This window comes from Micrasema longulum, unplaced genomic scaffold (genome assembly GCF_059751315.1).
Source record: "Micrasema longulum isolate JH-2025_06_02 unplaced genomic scaffold, ASM5975131v1 h1tg000336l, whole genome shotgun sequence".
Taxonomy (NCBI): Eukaryota; Metazoa; Arthropoda; class Insecta; order Trichoptera; family Brachycentridae; genus Micrasema; species Micrasema longulum.
In genome coordinates this window covers 299,361-326,743 of record NW_028277540.1, presented here as the reverse complement: position 1 = coordinate 326,743, position 27,383 = coordinate 299,361, and the positions used below count along the sequence as shown (strand labels likewise).

Sequence of the window (27,383 nt, the reverse complement as noted above, 5' to 3'; positions counted from 1 at the left end):
TTAAATAATTTATGTGGCGCCGTTTTTGTGAAAATCACCTCAGGGAAGCTGTACAGTAAATAAATATCCCAGCACGTCTTGCAGCTACAGAGCGCATGGACGGTAATAAATCTAGCCCCTCATTTACACATTTTTAAAATTGACAAAGAAATTTAGTGTATTAATGAAATTTAAAATAAATCAATAATAATATTAATATTAATAATAAAAAGGAGTAAGACATAAGTAATTCTAGACCCCATTTATGAAATTTAGGTATTTTATAGTTGATATATTATGTAAGCTAGATTACCAATCGTAGTACAGCTACAAAGCGCATGAACGAGTGAAATCCGAAAAATGATATCAATCAATTTACAAAAAATAAACGTAAACATAGAGCATAGTAGTAAATTTGTCAAGTGGTCACGCCAATGTGAGAAATAAAAAACAAAATAAATAAAGCACGGTTTCAACATTATGGTTAACAAAATAAAGATAGATGTCCGAAGAGTAGCTTTTATAGATAGTAGGTAGATACCGCCACAATGTGGCCTACTGGCTGCGTCAGCAAATACCGTATAAAAACAAATTACAGGAATTAAATCGAAATTAAAAAGATGCACTCTGGATTTAAATACTTTTATTGATAAATAACTGTAGTCCTAGTCCAGTAAAAATCCTTTTTAAGAATACGCATACTGACGCGCTCTGGATTAATATTATTTCAACGTTCCGAGTGGATTTATTAACGCTTCACATTCTTACGCACTCTGGATTGAAGTTAATTTCGTGTTACGGTTGTGGAAATTCAAGTTCTCGAAAATACTTTTTAACAAGTCATACTGAATACTGACGCACTCTGGATTGGAATTATTCCAATGTTCTGAGTGCATTTATTAATTTCTTCTAAAATCACGCGGATAAAAAACGCTTGTTTGTAATGGCCCTTATTAAAAATCTGTATCTTGTTACGTAAAGAATAGTTGGTCAAAAAACATTTTCGTGAAAAAAATTATAGAAGTATTGGAAAAAAAAATCACATACGTTCGACGTTTTGAGTTTATGAATGATTTTTGTATTATCAAAACTGCACATTTCCAAAGGGCCGGATCCGGCCCGCAGGCCGGGGGTTGCCCACATGTACTCTACGTCAACATGTTTGCGTTTTTTTAGTTACACGGAAAAACCGGTACACACTAAAGTTTCTAAGACAAATTAAAAACATTATGCGGAAATGGTGAATGTTCCGTTTTAAAGCCGGGAATTTCTTTGATCCAAAAAATGCATAACGCTTAAATAACTGTGTAAAGAAAAGTTAAATGAAATTGATACGTTTATATTATTAGTGTCGATGGGACGAATCGAATTTTCGTGGCGCTCAACCATAGATAAAAAAAACAGAACCGCGTCGACGGGTAATTGAACGCCGAGAACTTTGAACGCTGAATATTCAAAATGGCCGCGTATTCCATTTTGAAACTTCCTCGAGTAGATGGCGGGAAATGATCCGTAAGCGGTGCAAGCTAACTTCCGGGAAGGCGCGCGCAGGAGACGAATACGACACTCGTGTAATGAACGAGGACCGCTCCTGTGCACTTTAAATCCTCTCTATTTTGCATGTTTCTAATGTTCGTTAAGAAATTTAAAATCTGAGATTCCCAACTAAGGTTTCACACCCTCATTTCTGAAGTAACATTTTTAACATTCGCCACCGTTATTTCCTATTTATTTATTTCCTATTCTCGTTTGAATTTTTTTGACTAATGTTCCTTAAACTCCTTCTCAAACGTAACATTATAATTTGTGTTAGTGTTAATCTCTCTTAATTTTCTCTACAATATTAAACTTTATCTATGTATTCCAAGCTATTTTTTATATTTATAATATTTAAAATAAGTCATCGTTATAATATAAACATACTAGCTTTACCCGCAGCTTCGCTCAAATGATATGAGGGAGAAATTAGTTAGAAAGTTAATAAGTTTTGTCGTTTATTAATAAGAATTTTTTCTATGGAATAATGTATTTTTTCGAGATATAAAGTTTTTTTTATCGATTGCCAGTCTCCTATCACTATAAAAGGGGACTAAACGTTAGTTTATGGTAACGTGGCATCGTTATTCTGTTCGCAAATCCAAAATACAGACCTAAATACAAGTAATCGCTCGGTAGATAAATACAGACGATCGAAAAGCATACCGTCTTGGTAATTGTCAAAAGTCAAATAAAAATTTGGTTATAAAATTGTGTGAAAACCTTTACAAGGGATTTTTAAACAATTTGGCGTAATAGCCCCTTTTCTAACGTAATTTCATCATTCAATACACATTTTTTATATTTTCTATTCTGGTCATTCGTACTGAAATTCGGCGGCAACCTGCTTGAATGAAGTTAACGCAAAACTTATACAAATATCGCAATGTTCTTAAGGGGGAGTGGCCTGAAAAATGCTAAAATGTGATATTTTGATGAATATTTAAAGTACTTGTAGTTCTAGCCAAATTTTAAAAAAACGTCGTCAAAATTTTAACTTTCTTCTAGGGCTCAATATCTTTTGTGTTTTTATTTTTATCTTGTAAGTTAGTGAAAAAAATTCTCAAAAATCATGAAATCACTGAAAACATCATCGTTCGAATAGGTATTTAACGTATTTGTAAATATGGTACGACCCTATTTTTTAGTTTATCGTAATGCTTAATTCTTCTTCTAAGTCTCTATATCTCGGTTTTCTTTAAAATAAGTTTTGTTGGTTCATTATATCGTATAAACTGTCGTCATTTTAAGGGTGTAAAAATCCTATACAAATCTTCATACAAAAAAGACAGATGACAAATGTCGATTTATTCACGTTCCACTCGCCGAGGACGGTAGACGTCTCTGATACTGAGTCCACGGAACTTTTTGCAAACAAAAAAAAAACGTATTATAACGATGAATCTTCTCTTCATTATTTCGAGTCTCCATGCATCGGACTAAAGAATTAGTTATTTTTATAAAACTTTTTCGTTCTTATGATTTCAGTATTAAAATATTTCAATTTTCAACCATTCATAAATATTTAAGTTGTTTAATTATTTTACTAATGATATTTTGAAATGACTATTTAGTATTTAGTACTGTGTACTCACATTCCATCAATAATCCTTAGTTTATTGTACTTGTCATGAAACTCTGTTAACTCCTTTACGAGTCCTTGCTTCATCATTTCGTCCACCCTGCTGTCCAGGCGAGTATCCAGGATATCCTGAAATCATGTAAAAAATAATATTGCTGATTAAAATATATACTTTTCTGGTACCAACTACGCCCGTGGAAGAAAAGCTTTGGTTAATTTTTATTAGTTTATTTATCTCAAAGCAATATCTCCCAGCGAACAAAAAAAAACTACTGAAAAAAAATTGCCGAAATTATTACTTTAAAAAAAATGATATAAATATACATGTTCTCTAATTACAGCGATAGATAGAGCTTGTATTTATAAATGCATTAACACCAATGTTTCCGTTATACATACTTTATGATGAGGAGCCGAATGCATATATTATTACAGTAGGTTATATTCCAATCTGAAGATGACCATTGATGCCAAGAGATAATTGGTCGAATGTTCAAGTGAAAATATACCATATGTATATAGCATTCAGACTAATTTCACGTCATGAGTCACGAACACGCAAATGGCATATTTTACACGGGTCGTACAAATCCCCACGACACGGTAGAATTAGCGTGGATCGATTTTTTTATGTACTATTTTTTTTAATTTATCAAGCAAGTTAACTGGCTTGACCTATGCAAAAAAGATTCCGGTGTCCAGGAAAAATAAAGAATAACTAGACTAGAGTTTTTTTAAACTTGATAGCTAGGTTTTACTGGCTACTAAATCTAATCAACATTTTTACTTGATAGCTAAGTACTACTGACTACTATATAAAATTAACATTTTAAAAATCACGTAATGCATATCGAATGATCCTGATTTGCGAATGAAACTGATTGATCCTGATTTGCGATGACACACTTACCATATCTTTCTAGATTATGACATAATTATACCTACCCTTTTAGATTTAAATAGATTTTAAGATTTTTTAGATTAAGTGTTATCATATCATATATATTCATTAATGCCAATCTGTTAGGGCTTTCATAAGCCTGTTGGTTGGCTTAAAAATTATTTTTTTCAAAACATTTTTCTTAAAAATTACAAAAAAGTATTGATTTATTTATCCACCAAATAAAACAATAAATCATGATCATTTTTTATCTGCAGTCAGTGGTGCATCGGGTATTGCATTGGTACTCCACTTGCCGAGTATCTTGATCATTTGATGATGATAACAAGACGAAGGCAAGATAATCAGTTTTAGGTTTCAGATCCAGTCCAAAAACTATAAAATATTATAGCGGAACTCACAATTTAAATACATATTTCATTTCTACCCATATTTGTGTACGAAAATGAGTATATTTGCATAAACATTTTAAGTATCTTAGTCGGTAACCTATAATTGAACATGTTTAGAAGAAAAAAATGTATGCATATTCTGCTTTTCATACAGAAGACTCAATTTTACTTTGTAGATAAAATTGAAGACAAATGTTAACTTCCCATTGTAATCGGGGCCCAAGACCTCTATCATTTTAGGCATAAGCTCAAATCAAAGAGGCCCCCGTAGTGAATGGCTAAGATACTTGATTCACGCATGGAAGGTTCCAGGTTCGATTCTCAGTGTGACTTTTCGCAAGCCTGGGCATTCTGCGCTGTAATCAACTACCGTAATTGGGCTTCCTGGCCTGTTGTGGTGCAAACAAAATAAATCTCGTTGTAGACTATACTCAATTCGGTTTCCTTTTCCTAGATTTTTACTTTCTAATTTTTTACTCGCGCGGGATTCTGGTTCTATTTTACATGCAGAATTGTATTATTCATTCCGCCCGGACACGGATAGGTACGAGTAATTTTACAATGCCTTGTGGATTTGTACGATCCGTCTAAAATAGGCTAAAATGGAGATCTGGGGAAATTTGGACAGTGTCACACAATTAAATGTGCAATAGGAAGATGCTCATGACTGGATCCCAGTATGGAGTATCTATACAGGTAGATGACCACGGAATTTCCCGACACTTGTATGACGAATGCAGCCATAATTGGACACCCCGGGAAAAGATCGTGAGTAGCGAATAAAGGAAATAATTCATTAACGAGACATGACGTTGCGCTAGTAAAGATGGCGCTTCTCGACAATCGTGTGTACTGTGTACAGACAATGCATTATTATGGTTGATGGACACCCAGGCGACAATTTATTTACCGGAATGTTCCCACAACAGATGCGTACAAATGTGCGTAGTATAATACTTATTTACTTTACACTTAAAGCATTCTCTCCACATATATGAAAACCGTTTTAAAGACCGAGGGTCTTATGCATATAAAAAAAATCAAAAATCAAGTAACTTTACTTTTTAAGATTTCAATTTCATAGGCCGCGCTTTTAATTTTACATTGAAACTATCATTGCCGCCTCCTGCATTAAGAGCTTGGCAAATTACATCGAGGGATTGATTCTTCCACATGACCAAATTGCAATTACACGAACAGTAGATTATTTAAAAAAATTTACTTTGCAGTATTCAGCATTTTTTTCAGGAATAAAAAATATTAATACCTGCTATTGTGATGAGGGAAAATATTTACAAATGTAAAAAAAAAAGATTTCTAATAATATCTGCTAAGGAAGTTTAAAATGTACACTAAAATTTCCTTAGATGAAAATTTTGTTGCAGCAATTACAAGTAGGTATCCAGAAAGCAAACGTAGATTTTAAAGTTGGTAAAATTTTGTTTAAACATAGACAGAATGCTGATGTTATACAGTGCGTAAAGCGAAAGTAAATGCTTAGAATTCCGTGTTCACTTTTTAAAGATGTTTTCCGGCTCTGTTGAAATTTCTTCCAATATTATTGTATTATTTATTTTTATTCAACTTCTAACTACCACAACTTCTCAGAACATAGAATATAAAGAATGACGTTATTTTATTAATATATTATTTATAATTATTATTACCCATAAATTTATTTCTTGAATTTCGTTATTTTTCTTCTCAGTGTCCGGGCAAATAAAAAATACAGTTTTGGGTGTGAAATAGAACCAGGATCCCGGGCGAGTGTTTTCGACTCAATTGCCCATTTAGCAAATAAAAAAAGGGAGAGTGGACGACTTATTTACAATTTGATTATTTCGTTTTATTTCTATAGTTTCTAATCGCGAGTATAGATACATATAAAAAACAATCTCACTGTAACGGTAACTTGTGATAGATCCTTCAGTGGTTAACAATATCATATAATATGTGTATGTGTATGTATATCACACGTAAAGTTCAACACACTCGTGTTCAACGGACCAAGAAAAAAATCATTGTGAGTAAAGTACGAAAGAAAAAATATGTAAATATCCATACGCTCCCGCTGGGAATGCTTCGAACTCCGAACGATTAATAGAGATATTATGAATGTGGTATACCGGTGCTTAGAGATTGTAATATATGGTATTATATATTATATTACGAGTGTGAAGCAATACAAACAACATCCCTTACTTAGTGAATATAATTTGTCGTTGCCAAAAGTAAAATACCCAAGGGAGTTTTTTTTTTTACAAAAATTAGGTCAAAATGTTATTACTGTTTATCTTTTCGAGCCCAATGCATATTTTAAGGAAATGTATTGCTACCTATTCTAACTACTGGAATCTGCATAATATGTACTCTTGCATCAGCATGGATAAGCATCAGCAGGGATAAGTTTACCGCAAAAAAATTATGTAATCGCACATAGTCCAATTTGATACGGGCTACGGCGTAGTCTGATAAAAAGTAAGGAAATTATACGATTTTGTCATTTTAAAAGGCCGTTCTTTCAAATTAGCACTATTAAAAAATACTAAATAAAAACAATGGTTTTCTTATCTTTTTCTGATAAAAAATACACTTAAATATTTACGGTATCGTGGTGTAATGGTCAGTGCGTTTGCCTACCATGTAAGAGGCCTCGGGCTCGATTCCCGTCATGGTTGATTTGAAATATTTATTTAAAAGGGGTGTTTTTACACTAGAATATTTCATAGTCTCTGGACTGGTATCTGAGGCGTAAGACTGATCATCGTACCTTCATGTAACAAAATTGATCAAGATACACTGCAGTTGGTGTACCGATGCAGTGCCCTATGCACCATTAGGTGCGGAAAGGCATGATGATGATGATTTTATATAATTACCTCTCGACCGGTAGATTACAACTCTTGAAATTGTACTCATAAAGTATTTCAGTACAATTTATTAATTCTAATCATTTAATGATAGTAAATTGAACAAGAAAGTTATTGAAGAAAAAAAAATATTTTGGTTTTTAACAAATAATAAAAGAATTTTGACTCGCGCCATTTTTCGGGTTTTTTTCTTAAATTCTAGATTAAATTATGTCTCCAAAGATCGTTTAAAAAAGTTAAAAATATTTTATTTCATACCCATTTTAATGAAGTTATGGTTTTGGTATTTCTTAAGGAAGAATATTTTGGTAGTAAATATTTAATTTTTATATGATATTATGTTTTTGGAAAAATTTAAATGCTGTCGAACGGCCGTTACGAATCTTGATTTATATAGATAATCATCCAATATTTCACCGTTTTATTCACCAACTACTCACGATCCATGTCATATATTTGAGGAATTTTGTTGTTATTATTCACATATTTTGTGCATATTTGTTATTTTTAGTAATTTAAGTATTTTTAGGTACAGTCTACATAATACTTTAAAAAAGTGTACAATATATTCTGTTCTAAAAAATCTGATACTTTGATTTTACAGTCTGAGATTATTTTTTATTTGACGGACTTGTGCAGTCTATTTTAACGCTTGTAAACACAATTTCTTATAATAAATATAGGCACTTGTAAAGTAAAATACAACTAAATAAAATTAAAGCTAGGACAAAAAAAAATTACTACCTCAAGACAAGATCCGGTCTATCTTAGTGATTTTTTTTAATCTATAAAGACTTACACCAAAAAAGTCCAGATCTTGTCTCGAGTTTACAATACGACACAATCGGGACATTGGTGCATGCAAGCCATAGTTTGTGCTGAGTTGATCGAGGAACAGCACATTATTATTTCGCAACCGGTAGATTATTAGTTTATTAGTTTGTCTATTTAAATATGTGACGAGTAGTGAATAACGGAAACTTTCAAACAGCAGTGCGCCTACTTTAAAACCATAAAAAAGTATATGAATCCATTAAAATCGTTTGAGAATGTATTAATTTGTGACGCGAATGTACCAAGATTTAACTATCTGGAATACTACCTCCCACGATAAATTGCAACAGTGCTATTAAAAGTGAACTTATTGATAAATACTTAATATATATTATAATATTCTTTCCAATATACATACAAACTGATACGTCAATCCTCAAACCACTCTCATACACACGTTTGTCTAATAGTAATGTATAAAATAAATAAAATTGAGCGGAATTTTGCATACCCATTATAAAACGAAATAATACAGACTAAAATGGATACAAAGTCGTTGGAACAATAGGCATCTTTCACCCTTCCGGCAACTACACCCATCTTCCAGGAATTGAGCAAACAACATGTGTTTGCACATGTGCGACACTGTGACAGTGACTAGTGACTACCCAAAATCTACGAAAGCTACCCTTCGAATATTTTTCATGTTATGTTATCCATAGTGTTGAAACGGTGCTTTATCTGTTTATTTTTTTATTGTTTACTTTTTAGCATGACACTTAACAAATTAACTATTATGCTCAATGTTTATTTTTGTAAATTTATTGTTTAATTATTGGTATAAATTTATATGTATAGAATTTCACTCGTCCATGCACTTTGTAGCTGCAAGACGATTAGTAATCTAGCTTCAATAAGTAAATGTTATCAACTATCAAATTTCCAAATTTAGTAAATGAGGTCTGGAGTTTCAACCGTCCATGCGCTTAGTAGCTGCAAGACTTGTTGTAATCTAACTTCTATTTTTATAAATTTGTTTTTTATTTAATTTTTTAAAATATCACTAAAACTTCATTGACAAAAAAAAATGTAAATAGGGGCTAGATTTCTTATTGTCCATGCGCTCTGTAGCTGCTAGACGTGCTGTAATCTAGCTCCTATATATTATAATTGGAGACGAGGAACTATAATCTCAAGCGTCCATGCACTCTGTAGCTGCAAGACATGCCGGGATATTTATTTACTGTGCAGCGCCCTTGAGGTGATTTTCACAAAGACGGCGCTGTATAAATTATCCAAATAAATATACTCATTTGCTTTTAAGTGAGATTTTCCACGGTGTTTACTGTTTACTTTTTTTAAGGGTTGAATTCAATTCGGGGTGTGGGATTAAGTAGAGCAGGCACAAAACTTTTATTGTGCAATTACAAAAATGTTAATTTCGCGGGTAGTTAATTGCTAATTGAACATCTCTTTTCGGCTGAGTAAGGAAAAGGGCGCGTCTGCGTCTGCCATTAAAGCGGCCCTTTTAAAGGTGGAAGCTTTTATTTTAAACGAGTTGATTAAAACAGTTTCAAGCAATCACCGATTTATCCATGTATTTCTTATTTCTTTTTTGTACATGGTCCGTATTACAGTGGTCCAACATATTTGTAAATACTGTGATATTCAAACTTATAATTAGAAATCAAACACTGATATATTCCTTGAAAACATGTTAAGTCCACTGTGATATTCCTTGAAAACATATTAAGTCACGTAATAAGTATTTGCGAATTCCAGCGCCCTGTAATAGAGTTACGAGTTCGCATGGATATGAAATTGAAAAGTTTTAATGAGAATGTGCGATGCCAGACAATTTTGATGAATAGGTGATATGTAAACATTGTTGTTCTGTAACTCTCTCGCAAAAGCCTCCCCGATACTGTGCAAAAATGAAAACTGCACGTCGGACTAATTTTGCCTAACTAAAATCGAAAAAATCGATGATTGGCTGTGCCGTTTTCCGCACCCCAAAATTGGACCGATTTGGTTATTTTTTCGTTTATTACTTAAGTTAGCATATATTTTCATAAGTATATGAACGAATATTTACACCTTCTTCAATTACATAACCATTTACATCATCTTACAATATTTTGAGAAAGATTATTAGATTTTTTTTTGTGTCGGTACCTTTTACGTTTTCTAAAACTATCGCATTTCTATACCGTACGTCTAAAGACGGCAGATAAAACTAGACGCTCTTTTGGTTTTTTGGGTGGTCCTTAGCTCCCGTAAGAAATGACTGATCAAAAAAGCAAAACGATATAATCCAGGGAGAAAATACAGGAAACGTTTGTATGAAGAAAAATGAGACTGTGGTTCCTCTTAACTCTTGTGTGGCTATGATGTCACATAAATGTACATAATATATAATATAATACTAGGTTTTTACGAACTACTTCACGGAAGCTCTGGATGCTGGACATCAGGTAGACTGTTCATATAATGACTTCGCCAAGGCCTTTGATACTGTCGACCACGATGTCTTATTAAATAACCTGTATGAGATCGGTTTCTCGGATGGTATGTTAAAATTAATGGCAAGCTACCTCCAAAATAGAAACCAATACGTCTCCTACGGTCTATTCGCGTCAGAGTGTTTCCATACTTTCTCGGGTGTCCCGCAAGGCTCTAACCTGGGTCCATTGTTGATCTCAATTTTCATTAATAATATCAAAAATGTAATTTTGAACTCGCGTTTTCTGTTGTTTGCGGATGACTTAAAACTATTCTTAAAAGTGATAACTTCTGACGATTTTCGTCTTCTCCAAGCAGATATATATAATATATCTGCATAGGGAAGGCAAAACAAACTTAGGTTTAATGTTTCCAAGTGTTCAGTCACGTTCTTTACTAGGGCCCGAAAAACTCTATTTCTTCGCTACAAAATGAATGATACGAACATCGAATGTTAAGGATCGGGGCGTTAGATTTATGAGCACCCTGACATTTTATGAACACATAGAGACAATCAGTGGTAATGCATTGAAGATGTTAAGATTTGTTCTGCGTACTGCCAGTGTTTTTTTGAAAATACCCGCATACTAAGAACTCTTTACACCTCCTTGGTGCGAAGTAGACTCGAGAGTGGCTTGATGATTTGGGGGCCACATGAACTGAAGTACTCTCTTATGATAGAGAAAACCCAAAAGAAGTTTCTGAGATATCTCTACGTGAGAGAGTGCGGGTATTATCCTTGGCTCTACCTGACCAAGTTTCTCCAGGGTATGTTTGGCTACAACTGTTTAGAGACTAGAAGGAATGTGTATTTGACTACACATTTTTATCGATTGTTGCGGGGTGTGATCGATAATTTTGTGATTATGACAAGCATTGGTTTGTATGTTCCTGATAATTACCCAAGACAGCGTCAGCATATATTGTTTCATATTCCGATATACAGGACCAACTTGCCTATGGTTATGCCTGTTGGAAGGGCTACCGCTATGCTGAACAACATCGCTCTGGATATTGATCTGTTCCATGTATCCGAAGGGGTTTTCCGGAGCAGGATTCTCCTATTACTTTGACATGAGTCTCATTCATGTTTTTTTTCTTTTTTATAATATGTACGTATTGAATATTTTTTGTAATGAATATGTTATGTTTAAATAAATAAATTGAAATTGAATTGAATTGAATATAATACAAGACTAGATGTATTTCATGAAGTCGTATTTTGCTGTAACAGGCCTAAATTATATGGGTTTTTTTATAAATTATAAAAAAAATATTATTAAACAGTGCATTATGTTATAAATTTTGTTAAAATTCTTGTATTGTCTTTTGCTTAATGTAATATGATGTTACGGCACCGTTCATCAGAAATATTTTTTAGCACAGTATTTTAAGAGTTAAAGCTGCCAATATTTTCTTTATACTCTGATGTACTTGTGGATTTTTTAAAACTGGCGCATTCGCAATGATTACACGCATTGTACAGTATCTGTAAATAAGCTCATGGAATGACATCGCTCGGCATACGCATTATGAAAATAATCTCTGTCTCTCTCGCGCTCAGACGCGCTTATCTGCGTAACATAGACAACTATTGCTTTGTTAGTTGCTAATGATATGGTAATAAAATAAACACAGGATGATTCTGCGTTCGTCTGAATTTCGCTGCGATTCTTAATAGTAAAAATATAACAATATATATTCGATGTATATGTATTAAGCTATGGATTAAAAACACTGGTTTATAAATATACATGTTCAATTAATCAAATCATGTATAGGTCGATTATCTAGTGCTGGCGCTTTCGCAAAACCTATACAAAAACATTTTTAATGTACAGAATATTAACTTTAAAAATCTTAAATGTTTTAAAAAATCTCTCTTGGATTAGAGCGAAAAAAACCAATCACTTAAGAAAATGTCATACATTTATTTATTTTTAAACAAGCATGTTTTTTATTTAATATTTTGTGTTCATTATAATAATATTAAATACATTGTAATTAAAATGCACAGTACAAATTATATTGGAGGAAATGTGTATGTACACTTATTGAACAATAAAGATGATACATTTGGTTAAAATTTAAAATAACCCTTTTTTAAATCAACATTCTGTAGATTTTAAATGCGTTTGTGTGAGTTTTGCTAGTCTGGTCCTGCTGTTAGCTACCCCGCGATTCCCATAACCCCGCTACATGTTCTTAAAAGACCTCACTACCCCTCAATATGAGTAGATTTTTCTAGCCATATTAAGGGGTAGTAGGCAACCCTTACATGCACGCAAGGGTTGCCTACTAAAATCATGACATATTGGTTTAATATTTTTGTGCAACAACTATGGTGAAAGTGGGTTTTGCATGTTGGTTTAATCGGTGTCCCAACGGAGAGACGGGTACATCTCGAAACCGGTAGACACAGAAAAGTCGGTAAGTAGTTTAACAAAAATATTTAAAATCATTTAGTAAACATAATTTTATTTAAATTTAACAAAAAATAGTTAGTTCTTAAAAAGTGTAAAGTGTATTGCGTAAATTGTACTAAAATTTAAATATATTTATTATATAGTTTACCGATTTAATATATTGAATTTTTCTAATGACATTTCTTGGTGGAACTGCATTTTGATTATAATAATAAAAATACGTACGTATGAAGTTTTATTCCACTTTTATATATGAGAATATTTTTTTAATAAAAATTAGCTGTCGGGAATTTTGCTTTCAGAGAATCTATTTATAAAATCAACCACCCCTGCTTGCACTTGTACCTAACACCGACCTTTGTTTAGTCTCCCACCAGTCTGACGATGTCAGTCAAGACAAAACCCGGTCACCAGTAAAAATAATATGTAAAAGTGGAATAAAACTATGTATATACCGTATATTGCGGACGATAAGACGCATCGGACCATAAGACGCACCCCAATTTTTGGTTGAATTTTCAGAGTGAAAAAGTGCGTCTAATAGTCCGAAAAATACGGTACGCATTTTTATTATAATATTTATTACAATATTTGAGTTTGTCCAAATGTTCGTAGACAAAAGACTGGATTTTACCCCCTTGGGAGTCATTAAGAAACCAACTGGTCCAAAAAGAAGTTTAAAAATGGGAAAATTGTTTTCAGGCGTTGCCTAGTATGTGAAATAATTCAGTCACATGAATCTCTTCACAACAATAAAGGTTTCAGCTCTTTAACTTCACTTAAATCATTAAATGCAAGTATTGAAGAAATATGATAGTTCAAACATAGGCAAAATTGTGAATGTTACACAGTGTGTAAAGTGGTCATAAGCCCTGTGAATACCTAGACTTCCATATTCCCTTATTTAAGGTATTCTCCATCCCTGTTGTAATTTGTGTTGTTTTTTTTTTTTTTCTTGATTGTAAATAAACAGCCTCTGCGCGCGCATTCTAAGTATTCCCATAATAATAATGTATAGCTTGAAACACTAAGCGTAATGAGATTATATTTTACTGCTCTATAGTAAAGCGTACTTTTTATGGTTGGCACTAAAACGTACGAAAGTATGTACATTGTACGCCACTACTCCGCTATTCACCCGGAAATCAATTAAAAGAGAACGTGTACCTACATTTCTATCAAACATCCATTTGACAGTTGTTGCAGGTATCGGCGCTGGTGAAAATAATTCTTTTGATGATGGAGGTCATTAAATTTTTATGTCCTTTCCGGCCCAGGAAGATATTGTTCCTCCTCCGATAAATACAGATTGTTAACATTACCCGGGACACGTGACAAAGAGAAGATTTTCAAAGCCATCCATTGTCGACATCCGGCGATGGTAACTCCCGACTGATTACTGATATACTTAGAGCCTTAATTATTAGGTTTCCTTATACCAGGTTTACACTAAGAAATAACAATACCCGATATAACTGTTTATAACCGATATAAAAAAAGCGTACTTATAAAAATATTTATTACCTAGAATAACAATTCATAGGTTACTTCATGCTTTATTTTTTTTAACAGTCAACATTGATATGTGCGCATGCGCAGTAACTTTTATAACAACAACAAACAAACGTCAAAGTCAAATCGAGACTACTGTAAGTGTAATGGAGAACATGGAGAAAACCATTAGAAAAAGAAATCAAAATTGGGAAGAAGAGGAGAAGGTAAAAACGAATTCTTTAAATTATTCGTGTTTCTTTTTTTATCACAATTAATTAAAATACCTATAACATTTCAGATATTATTTAAAAAATATATTAAAAATCACTCGAAGAAGGTCGAAGGACTTCGAAATTCTTTAAATTTTTAAAAAATCTGATAAACTATCCATTTTGATTACCGAAAATATGACTTTTGACAGATCGCGTGCTTACTTCAGCGTTACACCACATAATGTGCAGGTACAAGTTTCTATGGTCTCTATCCCAAATTTAAACCGAGTTAAACTCTATGCGAGGTTTATAAGTGATAATTTTTGCTATACCATCATTATTCTACCACTATTCTCCAGCTTAACTTTATACCCGAATTATTAGCAAGGCCCTGATAGTATTTGGACTTGTAATTAGTATTATAAAGTGTGTAAATTAGCCACTTAAACCAGTCAATGACAGGCCATAAATAAATGCCTTTTTTAAGTGAAAAAAATATTTCCCAAAATAATATCGTTAAAAAATAGTATTCATCATACATATTTATAGTATTTTTGTTCCCGCAAAGCCGATATGCTTGTCTGCGGGTTACATTTTTTTTCGTTTGGATCATAAGAAGAAGAATTTTTGGACGATAAGACGCTCCTCAATTTTTGGTTGAATTTTCAGAGTAAAATAATGTCGCTTATGATCTGAAAAATATGGTAATCAAAAAAGATTTTCTCGTAGTGTAGACTTCCAAATTCCCTTCTCAAAAACATTTCCCTCTTTGTTGCAATAAATTTTAACTACCTACGAATTGACGTGCCATCTTTGACGCGATTGTAACGTGTCTATTTAATTCTACGTAATTGCAAATAGGTATTTAATCAATTTCATCGCAATTAGTGTGTGTTTTAGGCACTCAGTCGGGTCTCTGCCTAGAGTTAAATTGCCGGTACTAAATATTGTAATTTATGACAACACTTCGCCGCTGTATTAATTTTCTGGCGAGATTTTTTTATTCAAGGACGATCTTTGGACAGTGCAATGCCTTCTATCGCGGAAACTTTTGGTGAACATTTCCTTACGACAGACCAGCGCAGTGGGTCGAACATTCGAGAATCTAACGTTTACGAAAAACTTTGGAGTAATAATGTCACGATGTAAAGACTGCTATAAACAATGTAAATCTAAATTGAACTAATATTTATTGTACACAATGACTATGCGCAAGACTTGTTGGCATATAATGTCATTTTTTTAAAATGAACACGAAAATTTTATTTTTTAAACATGTATTAATTTATGGAGAAGTTTTTATTTTTAACAAAAAAAAACTAGAATATTAATACTTTAGAATTGATGGATAGCGTCTGTCCCTTATATTCGCGCACAGGAATTTGAGCCTTATTATCGTGGTATCAACGCTTAATCGGGGTCATTTTTGTTTGTAAAAATTGTTTGTAACAGTCGACCACAGCTGGTAACATAAGGGCTGAATTCTCTTGAATGCAACAGTCGGCGATAGCGCTGGCGATTTTTAAAAATTATCTTTTATATTGCCAAAATGTACACTAAAGATTGTCTATTTTTCACTGGTTGAGTCTACAATAAAGTATGGGATAAAATAATAAGGCCATTCAACCAAAACCAATATTAAAATGATGCAGGATCTACAGTATTCCATCATGAAGAAAGTTGTTCCACTATAATGATTTAATCAGAGAGATAACAAAAGACTCCTTTACAAATCACTCAAAACTCTGCCGGTTCAAGGAATTTTGTGGTTTTGCATCGTTTTAGAGCAGGTCATTATAATATTTATAAAATTTCTCAAAATCATAATCACAACACTTAAAATGATGGTTTGGTGATCCCTAAAATTAGTAATGAATATGGCAGTAGAACATTGAATTGTATTATACCTTATATTTTTTATTTAATTCCTACTGACCTGAGATTTAATAATGCGTGTATATCGTTTATTGTTTCAGCATTTACTTTCTGGAAAACCATTTTGAATTTATTGAAAATGAAACATTTTGTAATTTTTACCACATAAGAGGTTAATATATTATAATAAAATTACAAAGTGTTTAATTTGAAACAATTTAATAATATATGTAATTAGAAAAAAAAAATGGCTTCTTAACCAAGAGTTTTTATATTATTGTTCTATAAATAATATGTTCAAATTTGATTTATATGCATATTATTTTTTCATAATTTGTTTATTTTTCTTATCATTTTTTTTTGATTGAGCGGATACAGTCTAACTACTGCTCCTTATTTTGAATGTAATTGTTAATGTAAATATATTTATTTTTAAGTAGGATTAATATTTATATAAGTAAACTTCATATAGGTTAACTTTATATATGTAAACTTTATAGAGGTAAATATTTATATAGATAAAAAAAAAACTTCACCAAGCCACTTTTTGTGGCTTGTTAATGAAGTTTTTGTATTTATTAGGTATACTTCTGTTTTATGTATCCTAATTTTTATTCATTTGTACTTTTACAATTAAATAAATAAATAAATTTAAAAAATACAAAAAATCGGGTAAAGATTTGGACATATTTAAAACAACAAAAAATAGTTCACAAGTATAAATATTTTTTTACGTATCGTAATCATATTTTATGCTGAATTATTATAAAAAAAAAACTTTGTTATTAGTGTTACATAATTTTTATTATTTTACAAGAACACTACTACAGTTTTGGGAGAGCACCCCTCCCACCGACGGGTGATATAAAACTTATAAAAACTTAAATATCACCCGTCGATGGGGGGGTGCTTTCCCGAAACTGAAGTAGTGTTTTTGTAAAAGAATAAAAATTGTGTGACAAATTTTCATTTTCATAATAATTTATAATGAAGTGTTACGAAGTAAATGCCGATTCAATTAACAATAATATTTTATGCTCTTTATTAGGAAAATGGATCAAACAAACTCATTTTGCAACGGTGCAATATTTACTACGCACTTTGTAGATTATGTTTATTACCATTGAGTAGGTACTTGTACGTTTTGATACACCGTATTAATGTTTAATTACTTTATTTTCTGTACCCCGCATATGCACATCATTTTATGTCGTAATTGGATTTTCCCGTATTGTGGATGTAGTTTTTCTATTTTATTAAAAAATTTCTAGAAAATAAAAACTGTAGATAATAATAATTATATGGGTCTAAGGTCTTAGTAATTACACTAATATTATTAATATGTTGAGTACATAATCTAGAGAAAGTTGAGACGAAAGTCCTCTACAATCCAAAAGTGATAGTGAATAAGTAAAAATATGTCATAATAAATCAATAAACATTTATAAACAATCACCTAATTTTATACACAATCATCTCAATATACCGCACCCCTAGAAGTACACTGTTGTAAGTCTAAATATGTCTGTTTTGAGTTATGAATGCAGTTTAAGCACTTTGTTTTTTCTTTCTTAGGATATCACACGTCTCTTTACGATTTTTTCTTAGCGAAATACTCGTACACCGCAAATTTCATATTCTCTTAAATCCTTTGAGTAAAATATCGAAAATAATACTGCAATAATTATGATGTTACAGTGTTCTCATTGATCGCGCCACTTGTTTGTTAGCAGATGAAAGCTCGAAATGCTGGTTCGCGGAATGCGTTATCCTTTATTTGCTTTGCTACAGAACCCCAAATACAATGAATGCAATTACCTATTTTATTCTGGGTTCTGGCACCTTTATTGTCTGGAACTTCTGTCGTGGCAGTCAGGATCAGATCAGATCTTGTGGTCAGGAAGGAGGGGCACTTGACAATTACACGACACAGTGGATTTAATGAGTTATTGATCGCAAAAATAACTTATTTGCGATCGCGGTGAGAATATAAAAAGCACATGCACACACAGTTCAGTTGTTATTATGGGGCCGGGTCAATTGGTACCCACGGTAGGCAATTTCAACATCTTAACCAGGGCCCAGTAGGTAGCAAATAATTTGAACGCCTCATCCTAGTAAATATGCTAAATGTGGCGTAATCACTCATATTTTAAAAGTCAAACGAACAAATATCACAAAAACACTTGGCAATATAATGTTAATATACATTACGTTACGAGCATTAATACATTTTAAAAGAAAATGATTTTGCTCTCCTGAAATATGACCGATTTTTACATACCACAGTGTACTTTTAGGAATGCGATATATATTCAACGAATAAAATATTTTTACGTTTCCGCAATACCTTTAGAACAAATAATTTAAAAATATGTATATTAGTTTATGTGTATAATTACTAACCACGTTTTTAATGTCTACCGGTTTCAGGACGTACCCGCCTCTTAGACATGACATTTTAGTGATTATAAATAACAATATTTACTGACATTATTTTTTGTCAACTCCATTTTACGTTTTAAGTTTAAACGACCAAACAATAATGAAGAAAAAATATGCGTACCCGTTATGGAATCCCGGAATGTTTCCTTAAATATGTGCATAGTATCGTGTCAATTAATCACTAGACATATTTAGATACCTACACATTATTATCTATTTACTGTGCAAATCATCAAAAGATCGTAGCAATGATTTTTTATATTCAACATTTACCTACAAGGTTTTTTAATCTACATAAAAAATAATGTAATTGAAAACAAATCTGCCATCAAAACATAGAGAGATAGTAATAACGGTTGTTAAACTGAATGGTTTTTTTTTTTTGAGAAAACAGGAATTTGAAAAAAAAGTGCGCTGAAACAAAATCACGTGAGTTAGCAGTACAGTACCCGGCATTAAATAAAGTATGTTTATTAAGGTTAAGAAAGAGACTGCAGGCCTCATCGGCTAACTTCAGCTTTGTAAAGCGTCGTCTTTGTCATTCATCCATGTTATAGATACCAGACTCGTGCGACAGAGACGACTCTCTACAAAGTCTCTTTCTTAAGCCCGATGCTCTTTATTGATTACCGGTTACTGTAAATACTTTAATATTAAATGGTACAGTTTACTAAAAGTCTAATTTGAAAACACATTTAAAGGCCAAGGCACAAACGAATTTTTTAAATCGGGTTGTGGTCCCGTGGCTAGTGTTGCGGACTCACGGATCAGAAGTCCGAGGTTCGAACCCCACTCCCCCAACTTGATTTTCATTTTCTAATAGTGAGTTATTACAACTCGTTAAAAATGGACACCAAATTTGAAATATTTGTGTAAATTATACAACAATAACCTGTAACCATATACAACAATAACCTGTCATTTGACAGACCATAAAATTTATACGAGATAAACAAAAAAAATAAAAAGTCACATCAAATTGCCAATATTCTAAATAAAAATAGTGAATTCTGATAATAAAGTCTGTGTTTTAACATTCAATAAAGTTTTTCCGAGTCTAAAATAGTCAATCATCACAAAAAAAACATATTAAAAAAAAAAAAAAAACCAAACAGTGCAAAATATATAAATAGAATAATAAGTTCAAATATGCCGCCAAAAAGGGACATTAATAAGGGAAACCAAGAGTGCACATCGCCATTCTTCTCAACGAGTGTGGGAGTGGCGAATGCTATCTCACAGCTACAAGATGAGGTAAGAAAAATGACAATAGGCTACGAGGAAGTTACAAAAGCTATTTCATTCTTATCAAAGCAATTTGATGAAATGGCGAGAGAGATCAAAATAATAAAGGATATGCAAAAGGAGGTAAATATTCTGAAAAATGAAAATAAAGAAAACAAACAAAAAATAATCCAACTGGAGGCCAAGGTGGCTGAATGTGAGCAATGGAGCAAAACAGATCAACTGGAAATTGCCGGGGACAATGAGATTCAGGGAGAACCACCGGTAGAGGCAGCAATGAGGATTGCATCTTCTTTGGGAGTAAAAATAGAAGAACAACATATAAAAAAAGCTTACAGAATACAGGACAGAAGACCAGGAGCTCCTAAAAAACTTATAATACTATTTCGGGATACAAAAAAGCGAGACTTACTGCTAGAAAACAGAAAAAATGCACGAAATTCTACATCTTCTACACCACTCTACATAAGTGAAGTTTTAACACCATACTACAAATACTTACTTTTTGAGAGTAAAAACAGGGCGAGAGAAAAAAATTACAAGTTCGTGTGGTTTAAGGACTTTAAAATACTAGTAAGGAAGTCAGAAAATGATAAAATAATTACATTAAGTCATATTGAAGAAATAAAATCCAAGTTAGTATAACCTTAAACATGTAAAAGTTGCACTCACTAAGTAAATATTAACTGGACTTGAAAAACTTAACACATAAAACACTTATACCGTGGCATAAACACAGTGTATAAATTAAATCGTACAGTAATCTTAGTTACAACTTTAAGCATATAAAGAAACCTTTAAAAAACATAATAATTACTTGTAAATAGATCAATCTAGTATGTAAATATTGTTTAAATGAATAACTGACAACTTGTCATAACTCAAAGCCATAAATTTTACTAATACAAATTAATTCAAAAAACTATCAGTAGATGGCAGTATGAAAGAATAATATTAAAAAAATTATATATTATTTAAATAACTTATAATAAAACATTTAGGTACGTAAATTAGCCTTTTTTTAAATAGATAAAAATAAATAAAAAATCTTTACAAAACTGTCTAACTGTCATGTAAAAAATAAAATAAATACATTTGTAATAACACTAATATCTTATAAGAACTTCTGTTGTGCTCTACGTAAATGATGACATTGTAATTTTTAAAATAGATTATGAATACTTAATTTGTACATTTTATATTATCTACCGACAACATTCGTTTGTATAATTTTTTATAAGGACCACATTATGTATTAAATTTCAGGTATAAATTTATGTAGAGTATTTAAATTCATTCTAAAATTAGTACTAAGTACCTATTATAAACATACTTATTCTGATAATATATCTATTGACAGTACAAAAAAAAAAACTTCTCAATTATTAAATCATAAAGTTGTAACATAAATAAATAATTACTGATAAAAAAAAAAAAGCACAATACTATTTAAACAATGAACATCATAGCTGTAATCACTATAACATGAACTTAGACATATGATAAGTAAAACATAATATTGTGTTTATTTTATGATCTAATATATCTATTTTTATCTTTATATTGCTGTACAGAAAAATTCTCTTTGAATATTAATATTGATTTAAAAAAATGTAATTAACTTAAAACTAAGTGTGTAACATAAGTGTGTGCAATTTTTCTTATTTTCATATTAATTTAGAATATATAAGTACTGTAAATAACTATAACTATTATTATGGAATTAAAAACTACTATGAAAAAGTTTGAAATAAACAATGTGGAAGAAAGTATAAATATATTATGTAGCAACTATAAATACAAAATTTTAAATGTAAATATACGTAGTTTAGAAAGGAATTTCAATGAACTGATTATATTTCTCCAAAGAATAGAATTAAAAATAGACATTATAGTTTTAACAGAATGCTGGTTAAAAAAAAATAGTGAACAGAAATACATCGAAGGGTATAACTATTTTTCTACAAAAAATAATAAAAATCGGGCTGAAGGAGTAGTGGTATACATCAAAAGTAACATTGAAGCATTAGTGGAAGAAATATCTATAAGTGGGGCAAACTGCCTACAAATTAAAATAGGAAATACAAACATAATGGCACTTTATAGATCTCCGGCACAACACAATATAATACCATTTATTGAATCCCTAAATCAATTATTAGATAATAATAAATCTTTTAAGTACGGTGTAGTGATAGGTGATATTAACATTAATACAATAGAAAAAAAGCATCCCAATGCAGATGATTACTTATGCATGTTGGCCTATCATGGTTACGAAATAGGTATAGATGCTCCGACTAGAGTCACACCAAAAACTATTACTTGCCTTGACCACATTCAAATCAAATCATCAACAGGAGCTGACACAGCAGTAATAAAATCTGCAGTCACAGATCATTACATTACATTTCTGGGAATAATAGGGAAAAGGGAAAAAGAGACTGACACTACTAGAAAAATATATGTTCGAATAAATTATGACAAAATAAAACAAAAATTGAAAGAGAAAAAATGGACAAACATCCTAAGTCAAGAAAATGCAAGTGAAGCCATGCAAAACTTTGTGGACATCCTCAATACACAGATAAATGAAAATTCTGAAACATTAAAAATTACTCACAAACAAAAAAAGATTACTCCTTGGATCTCAGAAAATTTAGTGAAATGTATAAAAAAACGTGATCACCTACATAGTTTAACTAGAAAACACCCAAACAATGATTCTCTACTCCATTATTATAAAAAATATAGACATACATGTACCAAAACTATAAAAAAAGTAAAAGAAAAATATTACGCCAACAAAATAGAAGAAAGCAGTTATGATACCAAAACTATATGGAAGGTAATTAAAGAAATAAACAATACGTCAAACAAAAACCAAACACTAATACCGAGCATAGTTGAAAGTGATAGGACATTCACAAATAAACAAGAAATTGCAAATGCACTCAACAAACATTTTTCTACCATAGGAAAAAAACTGGCTGGTAAAATACTTAACAAATTGAATAAAAAAGAGTGGGAACTAGAAAACACTGAAAATATTGAATTTAACTCTCAAGAAATGTTTACAATAAAAGAAATTACAGTAGACGAAATTAAAAAAAACCTAAAAACCCTAAAAACCGACTGCTCAAAAGGACCTGATGGTATAGATGCTAAACTTTTGAAGATTTTGTATGAAGAGATAGCTATACCAATCTGCCACGTATTCAATCAAAGTATAAAAACAGGTGAATTCCCAACCCAGCTGAAGGAAGCTTGTGTGATACCAATTTTCAAAGAAGGTAGCAAAACAGAACTAAATAATTATAGACCAATATCTCTTCTAAACATTCTCAGTAAAGTTCTGGAAAAAATTGTTAACACTCAACTTACTAAATACCTTAGTGAAAATAATCTGCTTTCAACAAATCAATATGGATTTCGTAAAGGAATAGGAACGCAGGATGCCATATTAGACATAACTGAATACATTTATCAAAACGTAGACCAAAATTAAAAAACATTAGCAGTATTCCTTGACCTGGCTAAAGCCTTTGACTCAGTGTCACAAATACTTTTGGTTAAGAAATTACAAGCATATGGAATAAAAGGTGTATATCTAAAGTGGTTTGAAAGTTTTATTTTCAAAAGAAAACAAACTGTAAAAATAGGTCATACAATTAGCGAAAATCTTACCGGAAATTTCGGGGTACCTCAGGGAAGTACATTAGGGCCTACATTATTTCTAATATATGTAAATGGACTATGTAACTTGAATGTTGATGGACGCATTGTAACTTTTGCAGATGATACGGTGCTTTTATTCCATGCTAAAAGCTGGAAAGAAGTGTACAGTAAAAGTGAGAAAGGCTTGGAAAAGACGAAAACATGGTTAGATTATAACTTACTTACACTTAACGCGCACAAAACAAAATATTTGACTTTTAGTATAGACAAACGGAATCAGCCAATAGAAAGAACCCTTAAAATTCATGAATGTACAAATGCAAGAAACAGCGACTGTGACTGCCAAACTATAGAAAAGGTCGATCATATAAAATATCTAGGTATGCACATTGATAGTTATTTAAAGTGGAACATACACGTAGATAAGACAGCAACCAAACTAAGGAAAATGATATATTTATTTAAAAACATTAGAAACATCCTAAACAAAGCAACTCTAATTAATGTATACTATGCTCTAGCACAATCAACTATTAGTTACGGAATAATAGGATGGGGAGGAACAAGTAAAACTACATTAGAGCCATTAACAAAAGCCCAAAAAGCCTTACTAAGAGTAGCCAGTAAAAAGCCTTACCAATACTCTACAGACAGACTTTTTACAGAATTTCCAGTACTAGACATAAGACAAATATACATAAAGACAATTTTAAGACATTTCCATCAAAATCCTGACAGACATAATGACGGACAACAAATTTACGACACTAGGCAAAGACAAAAGACAATACTTCTGCTCCCAAAGAAAAAAACAAATTACGGACAAAGGCATTATACGTTTCTGGCCCCTAAGCTATACAACTTTTTAAGCAAGGACATATTGGCGAACAAAATGAAAAACAATATTTTCAAAGCTAGAGTACATAAATGGATTACTAAAAAGACTAGACAGGAAGCTGAGGAATATGTTTCATATATAAGAATGTAATTATAGTTTCTTGAAAATCCTTTCTCGTTTTATTGATGTAGATATGTTTTAATTTTTATTATTTTTTTTATTTCTTTTAAATTTTTACACAATTGATGTGAAATTATGTACAATTATGTATGAATAAAAAATACACTGACACTCCGGAACGTGCCTGTGGGCCAGTGGAGTGGCTATATCCATAAAAATATATATATATTGAATGTACCTACCTATTGTATAGACATTTTTGTTAACTATGTATTTGTATTGTATTTTATATTGGATTAAATAAATAAAAAAAAAATAAAAAAAAAAAAAAATTATAAGAACGTTAATATTTCTTAAAAAAAAAAAAAACTAGCCACACTGCCACACACAGTCCCGTCTTATATTAAAAAAAAAATACAATTCAAATCAACGTGCTCCCAGCTCGACTTTTGTCTCTGAACTGGCATATAAATTAATATATTGGTTCCATTTATCAAGGACGCCCTGCGTGAAAACTTCCGTCTACACTAATGTCCCGACTTTCAGAAAATATTTTTTAAAACTATTTAGCAACACTATTTATCAGTAGGGGCGGTATCAAAGTTGCCTTTGAATTCCCAAACTTTTCTATGTTGTTTACGTCACGTTCGCTTACCCGAGTTTATAAACCTTTTCATAAAAAGTTTGGGAAAAAAGTTATAAAAAAGTTAATATGGATATGTCGATTGGAGGGAGGTATGTTGTTTATGATTTATTTTTTATCAGTCAACTTTAAACACAATAAATGATTTAAATCAAAAGTACAATATTTAAGGTAAAAAGAAAATGTACATAAAGTTTGCGTCAACAGTTTTTTCTCTGCAAGGTACACTTTTTATTATATCTGATGAGATTTTTGAAATTTCAATCACTTTAAATGTTAACCCAACTATCCGTATATCCGGTTTTTCTTATATTTGTTAATAGACTATTAAACTAGGCCAATTTTCAAAAAATGTATCGAATTATCAACGCTATGATTTTTTAAAAAGTTTTGCATTTTTAAAATTACTCCGTGTGTAACGTCTCAAGTTCTTTTCTCCTTCTTCTCGATGAGTTCTACTAATTCGTAAGTTGACTTACAGTAAATTGGAAATCGATCAGAACTCTCTTATCACTGGTTGATTCGTAAGAGCAAGTTACGTCATTTAAAGTAGTTCATTTTTATTAAAATCAATTCATTATTTTTTTATTTATTTTTAAGAAAGTCACCGTACGATAAAATGCTCTAATTTTTACCAAGCGTAAGAATACATTTTTTAAATACAATTTTCCGTAGGGCAGAACTTCCTCAATATTAGTTAAATCATCAGGTATAATATTGCTGCCTAGTAGGTGAATTGGTTCTGTCGGATGAATCTCACCCACATGATAAAGGTTTCAGCTCTTTTTCTTCACAAAAGTCAACATATCGTTTTATATTTAACCATCGCAAATTCGACCACATAACATAATATCGAACGCAAGTACACTGGCTCAGTATCAGGCATAGAAGAAACATTCACATTCATGTTCACAAAATTTTAAATAATCCGACTTAGGCTATTTATCTGAGAGAGCTCTTCCAACCTTTATCACACCATGGGCTAATTCTTCGTTCTAGTAACGAGATAACCCTTTCAATACCCATTCACCGCTCTTTTTTTTTGCCTCCACTTTCACAGTAGTAGCTGCTCGATTGTAGAATAATGTCACTTGCCGAATATTTATGTTTTTCCTTTTTTCCGCCCTCTTTCCTTCCCACTTTAGCCCCTCCACTCTTCATAGTATAGTGTAGATATTTTGTCAATTTTTACTTCTTTAAAAATATATAACATGTTTATCGATATTTTGTTCTTTAATGAAATTATTAATAAACCAACGATATGTTCATATACCACCCAAATTGAACGGTTTGGGTACGCAGGAAGAAATTGCCTTAAGGCAATTTGCCCGCCCTTATGCATATGTATGTAAACTGTATATGCATATAAAGTGTTTACATAAATAAATAAACAGATGGAAGAGTTGAGGAAACAAGGACGTTAAAACATAGGCAAAATGGTGAGTCATTTAAATTTGAATCGGGTTGTGGTCCTGTGGCTAGTGTCTCGGACTCACGGACCAATGGTCCGTGGTTCGAATTCTACTCCAACTTTATTTCCATTTTCTGATAGTGAGTTATTTACAACTTGTTGAAAGTGATCCTAAAAATAAAATATTTGGGTAAATTCTTTTTTTTTTTTTTTTTTAATTTTGTAAGTGAAAATTCTTGATAGAAGTTCATTGTAATTTATTATATAAATAAAAGACAAGTGATACTTGAATCCATAAATTTGGAAAATCCAGTGACCGGTTTCACCGCTTTCGCGACATCTTTGAGACAGGTATCTTATTTAATTTACTTTCATATAATTTTGAATTATCTATCCTTACCTCTGTTTTGTATAAAGATATTGAACTTCTTAATAAAAATACCAGTCTCGAAGATGTCGC

At 31.5% G+C, this 27,383-nt stretch overlaps 1 protein-coding gene across 1 annotated transcript in view; it reads right to left on the bottom strand.

Annotated features, from left to right (window-relative positions):
* LOC148282345 (tRNA dimethylallyltransferase-like) overlaps positions 1-27,383 on the bottom strand; it is a 126,063-nt gene that overhangs the window by 14,950 nt on the left and 83,730 nt on the right. Inside the window, exon 3 of the mRNA XM_088225220.1 lies at positions 3,111-3,226. Coding sequence (XP_088081346.1) covers positions 3,111-3,226 — 116 coding nt within the window. The remainder of the gene's footprint in view (positions 1-3,110; positions 3,227-27,383) is intronic.